This window comes from Nelumbo nucifera, chromosome 2 (genome assembly GCF_055504915.1).
Source record: "Nelumbo nucifera cultivar China Antique chromosome 2, China Antique-T2T, whole genome shotgun sequence".
In the NCBI taxonomy this organism is placed as follows: Eukaryota; Viridiplantae; Streptophyta; class Magnoliopsida; order Proteales; family Nelumbonaceae; genus Nelumbo; species Nelumbo nucifera.
This window is the reverse complement of record NC_142650.1, coordinates 58,236,707-58,248,846: the sequence shown is the minus strand read 5'-3', so window position 1 is coordinate 58,248,846 and position 12,140 is coordinate 58,236,707. Positions and strand designations below refer to the sequence as shown.

Here is a 12,140-nt window from a genome sequence, read left to right as displayed (position 1 = left end):
ATAAAAAAAAATGAATCATTCGATTTCCATGCATATCCCATATCTATTTTTCAAAGATACGATACAATACGCCCCATATCGGGCGTATAATATTGAAACTTTAAACCTTGAGGGCACCATTGAGATCTTCTGTCCTGACAACCTCATTTAGGCTGCATTTGGCATTCCTTATTTTAAATATTTATCTCTTTCTTGCAGTTAAAAACTCAGTATTCATAGAGGCATTTTAATTGCAAAAAGGAGATAAGTCATTCAAATAAGAAACGCCAAATGCTTATTAGGGGTGCCATCAACAATAAGCAACCCCAATTAAATAATAAAGAGGTATGGAGAGGTCCTCTACTTGGATTAAAATCCTTATTACGGGTGCCATTAACTAGAATTCTCAACAAAGAAACCAAGCAATGATTAACAAGAGTCAAATCTTGAACCAAAAAAATATTTCAATACGATCATACGCTTTATTTTAGAATTGGATTTACTCCTTATCATGGCTTTTAAAACCGGATCGAATTGGAAAGTTGGATCGGAAAAACTAGGAATTGGTCATTTGATCAGTTCAATTTTTCTCCAAAATCATTTTTTTCTTCAAAACTGTTGATTTTAGTTAGCAAACTATTGAATCGGCCAATTAACTGTTTGAATGGTTTTAATCATTTTTCAATTTTTTAATTTTTTTGTTAAAATGGGCCAACCATTCAGGTCGAACGGCCATTCGGCACGATAATCAGACCCCTGACCAGTTCAATCACCGTGTCAATTTTAAATACCATGCTCCTTATAGAATACACCTCACAATGAACTCACAATCATTTCCCCCCATGCATTGAAAATATGAATAATAACACAAGATGTTTTCTATACACGGTGGGATATGCCCGTAAGGTCGGCGTGAGGAGCAGATCTGAATTGTTTATTTTTGACGGCTTCATTTTCTTGTTTTTTAAAATAAGAAATATTTCCAGCATCTTGAACGACTGAATTTCAAAATTCCACAATCGCTGTTCCGTGTTCGTTAATCGTTACTGAATAGTCAAAAAAAAAAAAACGTTACTGAATAGTAAAAAAAAAATCGTTACTGAATAGTCTGAATTTGGAAAGCTTGACCAAATCATGCTCGAAGAACCGGCGGCTCGGCCCGTCGAGTCACCGGACGGGTTGAATTGAAGCCCTGGCCGGTAGTAAATTACAAATTCCATTTTCACATGACCATCTTCAAACATCCCGCGTTGATGTCACTCGTGACTCGACAGACCACCGTCGTCTCACATCCCACTGTAGCCATCACCAAATGACGTCAATACCCTTGCACTGTTTGACAATAGTTAAAGGTAAAATAGTAATTAAGAAGTCGGTTAAGACCTTTATTATAATGGAGAGGAGAGTTAGCAGTAGAGGTGATACCGGGAGGAGTCAGGTTGATTGGTTCATACACTCATGTCGACGATCTCCACTCTGCTACAGAACTCACTGTTCGAAGAGCGGTCATCGTGGCTCTCCGTATCTAACGTACGCCTCTCCCGCCATTAACAGAAGCTTCTCTTGAGTTTGTTGTTCGTTCGGAAGAGGAAGGCGAGATGGGGAGAAGCTCGAGTGCGGAGATTCTATCTCCGGCGGAAGAAATTGGGGGCCTAGGATTCCGTTCGATCCGCGACAGGCTTCGGTTCAAGCGGAGTTCTCTTCCAGAGGGCCAGAGAAATCTTGCCGAAGAGGGAGATGAGAGAGATCGTCGCTCGGATCGGCAATGGCGTTCTCGAGCTCATCCTAATCGAGGCGTTCGCAAGGGATTCCCATTTAAAGGAACGTATTTGTTATACGGTGCGGTTTTTTTCGCTATTGCTTTGTTCATTGTGGGGTCGTTAGTGTTGCAGAGTTCGATAGCTTCGGTTTTTAGGCCGGGTGGAGATAGCGGGGGGTCATTTCGGAAGGCGCTGAAATTTGGAACTTCTTTGAAATTCGTGCCGAAGAAACTGTTGGATAGATTTGAGAAACATGGCGGTCTTAATCGGTTGCGGTTGGAGACTAGACTTGCCGTTCGTCCACCTAGATTGGCGATTGTGAGTGTATCTTATAATTCTTATTCTTTCTTTGCTTATGACACTGCCTAAAAGTTTACATCCTTTGTTCGATACTTTGTTTGATTTTAGTTTCACATAATTGAGCAGCTCTTGGTGTCACGCTATTGATGTAACGTTAGGGATGAATAGAGTTCTCGATGGACTCAATGTGGCAGAACCTATTGGATAAGCTAGTCTTGAAGATCCTATGATCACATTCTATGTATGCAGTGCAGAGGGGTTATATGGCTAGATTCCATGCTTTCAATATCTGCCATTGTGAAATTCTGATTGCATGAGCTACTGCCTTTTAGTTTTTGGTTATCGTACTTTGTAGCATCTATCCAGAACAATGCTTATTGCAGTTACACTTTTGGCTATGGATTAAATAAGTTTCCAGCTGTTCAGTAGAGAGTTATGAGATATCTGCCTCAGATATTTCGGTTTCCAGCACTAATGGATTTTTAAGAATCACATTTGAATTTTGGGTGTGCATGTGGATAGTAGGCAGTCTAAAACTGTTTACTTTGTATTCTTATTTCATATATTAAAAGCTTCTATAAGGAGAAGCATTCTCTCTTTCTCTTCTGTAAAAGTGAAAGTTCAGAAAGTAATTTTGAGATCAAATTGACATAACTATAATGCACCATTTTTTTGTGTCAGTGCCATCCGTCGGTGCAGGGTTGACTACATTGCATCCATTGTAGTGTTTTGCACAGAACATCTTTGCATTTATGTTTTGAACAAATAATTGCATTTTGATAGTATTTTGTTGCTTTGAACCTCAGATCTTAGGAAACATGGAAAAGAGCCCATCCTCGTTGTTGCTGTTTACTGTTATGAAGAATCTTCAGGGGCTAGGCTATGTGCTTAAGGTGGGTTTGGTTCTACAATTATGTGCTCAATCTAATACCTTATTGTCACAGTACTAAATGCTCCTTTAAGTGCTCATTTCCTATGTAGACCATTCATAAGCATTTCTATGCCAACAAATCAATGTTGTAGGCACTAAGAAGGGAACTCCCTCAAAATCATGTAAAAATATATAATGTGCTTAATCAATATATTAGGAAGGTTACTTCCTTTGCATACAACATCAACATTCTCACAGATGGTTGTTCCAAGCTTATGTGCTATTACTGTGATTATTCTACAGATATATGCAGTAGAGGATGGCCAAGTGCGTTCTCTGTGGGAGCAAATAGGAGGCCAAGTTTCCATTCTAAGTCCTGATAGAACTGGTCATGTTGATTGGTCACTGTAGGTTCTATATGTAATTGATCTTTTATCTGGTTCTCTTTGGCCTGCATTCATGCTATTCTTAAGAAAAAAGTTGTAGCCGCCAACTTTTTTCTCTCTTTTCCAATTGTATGTCTGTTTTTTTTTTTTCCTTTTTTTTGAGGTATCATTTTATGGCTGGATAATATTCATATTATTTTATTTTGTTTCCACTCTCTGATCTATTGCTCTTGTAGGCATGTTTGGTTTTACGTACTATTTATAGCCAGTACAAATGGCTCATGGTATATTCTTTCTTGCAGTTTTGAAGGTATTATTGTAGACTCTGTTGAAGCAAGAAAGGCTATTTCAAGGTATGATATTGTATGATTCAATTTATCTTGATTCTCCCATCCCATCCCCTGACAAAAAAAAGGAACAGACACATAGACACAATGTTAACATCATTTGGTTTTAGGAAAAAGAAATTGTATGAGATGAAAATAGTATGGTAATGAGTTTGAAGCTTTGAAATGGTACTTTATCTTAGAAGTATTAGTTCTGTCAATTTGCCAATAAGGAAGACTGGACACATAGACACAATGTTAACATCATTTGGTTTTAGGAAAAAGAAATTGTATGAGATGAAAATAGTATGGTAATGAGTTTGAAGCTTTGAAATGGTACTTTATCTTAGAAGTATTAGTTCTGTCAATTTGCCAATAAGGAAGACTGGATGAAGTCATAATCTCAAGTGAGCCAAGAAAGTACAAATCATGCTGTATTCCTTGGGGTTAACTGAGGGAGAATGGTTTGCAATATTAAAAATTGACCACATTGCAAATTAAAACATGTCAAAAGCATTTGGTTCCAACTTCCAACCTCATGGTTCTCTATGCAAAAAACTACGAAAGAGGAGTAATGAACAATTGTGCATAGTGAGTTCTTCCTTGACATTGTTACTGTTATTACTTTGATGAGTAACAAAAAGATGTTGGTCCCAACTATTTGGGATTTTGGGAGGGGTAGACTAGATACAGTCCTAACCTTTGGCCTTTTTTTTGGACAAAGTGGCTGCTCTCAAACTCGAACCTGTGTTCTCATGCTTGCCTGCCTGAGATTTTACCATTACATAATGGCACCTTATACCATATATACAAAAATATGCTTCTTGTAGTGTTTAAACAACCAAGGTTTAAAATGTTGATGTTGGTGAAAATATAGGTCATCCAGATATAGGTAACTGCAAAACATGGATTTAGACCTGCAAAAGTGTAAGAGAATAGAGAGAGAGAAGAAGAAGAAGACAAGAGACAATCGAATGTTGGGAGAATCCAAGGCGGCACCTAGGGGTGGAGCCAAGGGTGGTAGAGGGGAGCCATGGCCCCCCTTATGCCTTGAAAATCCCCATAATACCCATTTAAATCTCTTTTAGATTTCGGCCCCGTACCTATGTTTACTAGCTTTTGGCCCTCCTATCCATGCTTGCTAGTAGGGGTGGATTCGAGTCGAGCCGAGCCGAATACTTGGTTATTCGAGCTGGGCTTGCAGGAATAGCATCAGGCTTGAGCTTGAGCTCGAGCTCGGATCGGTTCATAGCTTGCAAGTTTGAGCTCAGCTCGGCTTGAGCTCGACTATAAGCCAAGTTTCTTTTGAAAAATAAAAATTATATGTTTAAAATTATTTACTATTGTACATAAAAAATAAAAATATTATTATATATAATAAAAATTATTTATTTAATACTAGGCTCGCGAGCCTCATGAGTCGAGCTTCACTGGTCTCGAGCTCGGCTGGATTAGCAAACGAGCCTATATATTGGGCTTGAATTCAGCTCGAAGCTCGGTTTAAATCGAGTCGAGCTCGAATAGCTCGTGGAAGGCTCGTCTCGTGGCCACCCCTACTTGCTAGCTTTTAGCCCCCCTCAATAAAAAGTCCTATCTCCGCCCTTGGTGACACCACTTCTTTTATTATAAATTAGGGTGACAATACATAAGAAAAAGACTTAAATGCCCCTATGCCTACACATGCAAATATTACAACGAACAATGTATGAGTTGATTGGGACTGCCTAAAACCCACCTATTGGACAACTCTATTTAATCTACTAAACCAGGCACCCTCAGTTTAGAAACCTTGTATTTATTGCATTCAACAAGAAATCTTAGAGATTGAATAATGTATACCTCTTCCGCCAAGTCCCCATTTGAGAACACATTTTTAATGTCAAGTTGATGAAGATCCAATTTAGGTTGGTGGATAGGAATAAGAGAACTCTTATTGAATTCACTTTTGCAGTTAGGGCAAATGTTTCAGCATAATCCACCATCCAACCTATAAACCTACATGAATCTCTCTGCTACCAGCCTCCCCTTATACCTCTCCACTGAGCCATCTGCCCTATGCTTAGCAGTGAACACCCACTTACACCCAACTAGCTCTTTCCCCTCAAGAAGATCAACTTACTCCCACGTGTCATTTTTTGTAAGGCTCGCATTTCCTCCCTCATAGAATTTGTCCATTCAAGTGAAAACAAGGTTTCTGTGGCATTCTTAGGAATAGACATGGGAAATGGCTACAAGAAAGGCATGGAAAGGAGACAAGTGACTACAAGAAGTGAAATGGTCAGTTTGGTGTTTTGCGGTAGATGAGCAAACACCCTTACAGATAGCGATAGGGACATCAAAGCCATCAATAGCAATAAGAGCATCACTAGAAACAAAATTAGTGGGAAAGTCAACAGGAATGATAATACCTTGCGGATTTACCTCATGAGAGCTTGTTGGTGTTGGTTGCATAGTCTATGGTCTTTTCACATCTTGCAAGCTTTGATGGTCCTAGCGGCGATGGAAATGGATGAGGAAAAAAAACCTGAGTAGGTCACAATGGTCCCTATGTTTCATATGCCACTTTATCTAATTATCCTACATGGATAATGGTGAATACTTATTCTCTGGATTGTATCAATTATTAGTTATCTGACATGTTTAACTTTTATAGCCAAATATATTGGATATAAAAATATTCTTTAACGAAGTTTCACTTAATTTCCTTTTTTTGTAAGGCCAGGATTATTAGATATAAAATCAATCATTGTCAACATCACCATAACCATTATCAGTATCTTCTTCATTTTCTGCACTGTCAAGTCATATTTGATCTTTGAGTTTCGTTCAGTTGGTTTGATAGGAAGATAGTGTAACACTATCATTGACTGAATAAAAACAAAGTTCTAGAAGAGGATATAGAGAGTTTCGTTCAGGCAACAAAATGGAGAAGAATACTTCAGTTGGAGAAGAAGAGGGTCCTTATGGAGGAAATAACAAGCAGAGGGAAGAAGCTATTGAAAATCAGGGAAGACCCACGAGCAACTATCATAATGGAATCAGATGTAGTGGACTGGCTTAAAGGTTTCGTAGATGGCCTTCTATTTGCAGAAAGAATACAAGGGTGGGGAAATGAAACGACAAACAATGGGGAGAGATTCACAGTAGAAAATAGAAGGAACAGAAATGGAGGATTTATTTTACTAACAGAGTTCTTTGGCAAAGGGAGAAAACAACTAGTATGCCTTCCGGAGGGACAAGCTAAACAGGGGTGGAAGATGGTCGCAGGTGCACTTGATGATTTCAACCAGAAAAAATGGGAGTTCTCGAATACTGAAGAGCAAACTATGAGGAAAGAACAAAAATCTGGGGAGGTGAGTGAGAGCCAAACTGGGAAAGCAAACCAGCAAAAGCAAACTAAAAAGATTACTCCTATAACAGTACTTTCAATAGATACGAGTTCAAAAATAATATGGGATGGAAGGAATGGGGACTGGTTTAAGAGGAAAGTTGTGAAAGTGAAAACAGAGGTTAAGGATTGGGAAGAAGTATTGCAAATCCTACTGGAGACGCTTCAGCCAAAAGAGAAAATCACCCTCATCCCATTTGAAAAGAATAGGCAATACTTGACATGGCCGAACTTCAGATTGTGAGCAGAATCCTTGAAACCAAACTTGGCCAGATTGCAGTGGAAAATTGGTCGCCCTCCTATAACGAACTGAATATCTCGCAGAAGACCTTAGTTATCAAGATTCTGGGTTTACCCTTCAACCTCTGGTAGGAGCACATATTCCATAAGATAGAAGTGGCCTGTGGTGGGGTCTTGAAAGGTTTTTGCATGCAAAACCTTCAAGCGGCAAAGATTAAAGTTGCAGGTGGAAGATTGGAAAAAATCCCAAGAAGCCTGGACATCTTCGCGAATGACTGTTGGAGAAAGGTGTGGTTGGCGTCGGAAGTCGAAGCAAGGCTGTGGAACAGTTTGGAAGTAGAAGAAGATGATGACATGGACTGTTGGAGGCCATGTGGCGAGAGCTGGGTGGACCGTCCAAAAGGTCAAGTTGACCAAGCGTTTATGGAAACTGAAAAGTTGGGCAATAGATTAAAGGAGACTGCTTCGCCCTTTAAGGGAATTTTTTTTGAAAAAATGCGAATGGGATCCAACGACCCAAAAGAAATCCTATGCTGAGGTGCTGCAATCGAAAAAAGGGCCACCTCGCGCTCAATTTACAAAATCAATTGAAAAGTTGGACTTGGGTCTACATAACCCGATCCGAAAGTCTAATCTGGGCCAGGTCTTTCAAGTTGGGTCACGTGACCCTTTTAAAAGTCATGCGCAAAGCTCCCTTGTGTCGATGGGGGACGATGATTGTGGTCTATCATCGTCCCAAAGTGTGCCTATCCGCTTGAATCGTCCCCAAACAGGAACGGTGATCAGAAAACCTTGCCCTCCTCTTCCTCCAGCTGCGGGAAAGACATCGGTGACTGGGTTGAAGCTGCATTGGAGGCCAACGACTGAAGAAAACTCCACGACGCCTGAGAAGCCAAACCCTCGCTACAATAGGGTCTCGCAAGGAGACTCTGAAGATGACTCAGATTGGGAGGCGTTAAGAGATGTGGAAGAAGACAAGGGTGATTTGCTGTCAAGTATTGGTAGCACCAATTCGACAAAGACCTGCAAACTTTTAGACTTTGAAGCTTTCGGAATTGAATTGCTCTTCTCTAAAGATGCTGGTACGGAGATTCTGGAGATACAAGATTCAGGGGCTGGTAACTTTACTATGGAAAGTGGAAGGCCTACAGGAGATTCTGAGAGAGAGAAGAAAATAGATACAAGTCAAGAACAAAGACAGGGTGTCAGTTTTGTGGAGACGGGTTTCCATAGCAAACCGACTTTGGAACCACTTGAGGAACAGCTCCCCCCAGCTGCGCAGGTGGACACTGTACCTGAACCTGATCCATCTGGGTTTGTCTTTGGAGGAATCGATGAAATCCAAATTTAAGATCAGGGAGTCTCTTCCCCCCTTCCTCTCAATCCAGTTCTTTCTACGCCCCCACTTTTCTGTCAAAACTCATTTGATTTTGATCCTTGTGGTAATCCTCAGCCTTTGGATTTTGCAGTTCCAGCTATTGAAACGTCACCGGTGGCGGATAATGACCTATGTGCAATAGAAAAAGGAGGGGGTGGTGGAATAGACAATGAGGAGAAATTGTTTAATGTGATAGTTTTGGAAAAGGATGAGGGGGAAATGAAGTTATTGCAGGTACCCAAGAGAAGGAAAAGGAAGACTGCCGTTTGGATGAGGGAGAAGAAGGCTGTAGAGAGATACCCAAAGTAAAAGGAGAGGAACAAAAAGAAGCCAAAAGGAAGTTTGCCAATAGAAAGGTCTATCTTAGAAAGGGGGTAAAAGATGATAAAAAAAGAAAGAGAAGAATGAAGGAGGTGGAAAGGGTAGCCTGTGGTGTGTCCTATGAGAAGACTGTAAATAGGAAAAGGGAGAAGAAAAGAGGAGAATAGGATTTGGGATTGAATTAGGGTTGGGGAAAAAAGAGTGAAGTGAAAGTGCTTTGCTGGAATGTTAGAGGTTTAGGAAGTGCAAAGAAATGGAGAATCATTAGGAATGTGATAAGAAAGGAGAGAACGGTTATAGTCATGTTACAGGAGACAAAGCTTTCGGACTTGGACAGAAGGTGGATAAGAAGTATCTGGAGGTGCAGTCTAAGTTGGTCTTTTGCCCCATCATGGGGTGCCTCGGGTGGAATCCTTACAATGTGGAAGAATGAGGAAGTTGACTATCAGGAGGAACTAATAGGTCAATACTCGGTATCAATAAAAGCCAAGAGGATGAATTATGGAAGGGAGTGGGTATTGACTAATGTGTATGGGCCGAATAGAGAGAGGAACTCATTCTGGGAAGAGCTAGCTGCAGTCAGAGGCATATGGGAGGGTCCGTGGTGTTTGGGTGGGGATTTCAATGTAATAAGATATACAAATGAGACACACAACCCCAACCAACCCTTAACATCTAGCATGAAACACTTCAATTCCCTAATTGAGTCCCTAGAACTAAAAGAGCCTACCTTGTTACAAGCCTCTTTCACCTGTTCAAATCTCCAAGAAAATCAAGTGTGCTCAAAACTGGATAGATTCATGTACTCCATTGATTGGGAAGAGTTGTGGGGCACTTTGACACTAAAATCCCTACCTAGAGTGACTTCTGATCATTGCCCTTTAAGCCTTTACCAAGAAAATCTTATTGGTGTCCCCACACCTTTTAGATTTGAAAACATGTGGCTAGAAGTTCCAAACTTCTTGCAAAGGGTAAAAGAATGGTGGTCAGAAGATGGGATTAGGGCTAGAAACAAAGTGGTGAGATTCTCTAAGAAACTGAAAAAGATTGAAGGAAAAGGTCAAGGAGTGGAACAAAGAGGAATTTGGAAAACTTGAGGTCATAAAGGAGGATTTAACCAAGAAAATAGAGGAAGTGGACCAAAGGAGGCCAGGAAAGAGTGTGGGGTGGAGGATAGAATAGAAAGATGGAACTTAAAAGTGCAATTGGAAGAGATTCTAAGAAAAGAAGAGATTTCTTGGAGGCAAAAATCTAGATGTAAATGGCTTTTGGAAGGGGATGGAAATACCAGTTTTTTTCCACTCTCTAGCAAATGGGAGAAGACGGAAAAACCAAATTTCCAGTATAGAGGTGGATGGAAGAGTGATAACTGCAAAAGAGGAAATTGAAAGATGCTTTGTGGATCACTTTAAGTCAATCCTAGCATCCTCTGATGAAAACATGGCAGAATTGGGAGATTTACAATGGGAAAGAGTGCTAGAATCCGAAGTTAACCTCCTAGAAAGAGCCTTCACTATTGAGGAGATATATGAAGCAATATTCTCGATGGATAGATCTAAAGCACCGGGGCCAAATGGATTTTCAATGGCTTTCTATCAGGATTGTTGGGAAATTTTGAAAGATGAATTAATGGATGTATTTGTGGAGTTCTATCAAGAAGGGAAATTATCGCCTGGAGCAAATGCAACTTTTGTTGCTTTAGTGCCAAAAAAGGAGGCCAGAACCCCTAAGGATTACAGACTGATAAGTCTTGTGGGTAGCTTGTATAAAATCATTGCTAAAGTCTTGGCTGGTAGGTTGAAGACTGTATTGCCCTATATTATCTCTCAAAACCAAGGAGCTTTTGTAGAGGGGAGACAAATTGTTGATCAAATTATAGTGGCAAATGAGTGTGTGGCAGCTAAGAGAAAACAAGGTGACAAAGGTTTGATTTGTAAATTGGACCTTGAAAAAGCTTATGATATGGTGGATTGGTCCTTCCTGTTGAATTTAATGGAAAAGATGGGGCTAGGTGAAAGATGGAGGATGTGGATTAAAGAATGTATTAGCTCAACACATTTTTCTATTCTGATGAATGAGGTAGCAAAGGATTTCTTCCAGGCTAAAAGAGGACTAAGACGGGGTGACCCCTTATCTCCATTCTTATTTACCTTTGTGGCTGAGGTTTTGAGTAGACAAATCACCAAAGCTGATCAAGAAAACCATTTTAAAGGTTGGAGAATGGGTAGATTAGAAGTGGTGGTGTCTCATTTGCAATTTGTTGATGACATAATTATTTTCTGTGAAAGCTGTGATGAAGCCAGTTTAAGGATTGAAAAGATTGGTGGATGAATTTCAGCAGGCCTCCAAATTGAAAGTCAATTGGGGAAAAAGCTGTGTAGCCGGAATCAACATTGAAGGGGGGGATATCCAAGCCATGGCAAATCTGCTAGGTTGTGAAGTGAAAAATTGGCCTCTGGAATACTTAGGAATGCCCTTGGGTGGGAATCCAAAAGCTGAAAGCTTTTGGAAACCGGTGGTAGAGAGGTTCATGAAGAAGTTGGCAATGTGGAAGAGAAATTATATTTCCTTGGGGGGAAGAATCACCTTGATAAAATCAACCCTTGCAAACCTGCCCACTTACTTCCTTTCCACCTTTAAGATCTCGGTGAAAATAGTTAGGAAATTGGAGAAGATTATGAGGGACTTTTTGTGGGAGCCAGGTGAAGAAAAGAAAGATCATTTAGTGAAATGGGAGCAAGTTTGTTACCCTAAGGACCAAGGTGGATTAGGTATAGGGAACCTAATAAAGAGAAACAAGGCCCTCCTAGGGAAATGGCTATGGAGATTCCCTTCTGAGGAAGAAAGGTTGTGGCACAGGGTCATTAAAAGCTTACATGGTGGTGCAGATAACAGCTGGGGTGCAAAATTAGCCCCCAATGCAGCTCCATCCTCTCCTTGGAAGGCAATCTTTGAGGTATATCCAACTTCTCTTCAATTTATTAGGTTTGGTGTTGGTTGTGGCAACAAAGTTTTATTCTGGGAAGACCTTTGGGTTGGGGATGTGCCTCTAATGTTCAATTTCCCAGACCTCTACTCTTTATCAAACTTGTTGCTAGGTTTGGTGTGCTTTCAGAATTAGGGATCTCTTGGGATTTTGGCTTTAGAAGAGGGTTGAGGGAAAATGAGTTTGAGTCTCTAGTGCTGTTGAT

General features: G+C 40.3%; 1 protein-coding gene across 4 annotated transcripts in view; it reads left to right on the top strand.

Annotated features, from left to right (window-relative positions):
- Window positions 1-1,387: 1,387 nt before the first annotated feature.
- The window catches only part of LOC104586175 (uncharacterized), a 28,515-nt gene continuing 17,762 nt past the window's right edge, over window positions 1,388-12,140 (top strand). Inside the window, exons 1-4 of one of the 4 annotated variants that reach the window (XM_010243333.3) lie at window positions 1,388-2,057; window positions 2,846-2,932; window positions 3,214-3,317; window positions 3,599-3,649. In XM_010243333.3, the coding sequence (XP_010241635.1) occupies window positions 1,578-2,057; window positions 2,846-2,932; window positions 3,214-3,317; window positions 3,599-3,649 (722 nt within the window). In that variant the 5' untranslated portion in view covers window positions 1,388-1,577. Of the gene's footprint in view, window positions 2,058-2,845; window positions 2,933-3,213; window positions 3,331-3,598; window positions 3,650-12,140 lie in introns of those variants that run through there. The other 3 variants (XM_088897591.1, XM_088897590.1, XM_088897592.1) reach the window with 3 other exon arrangements.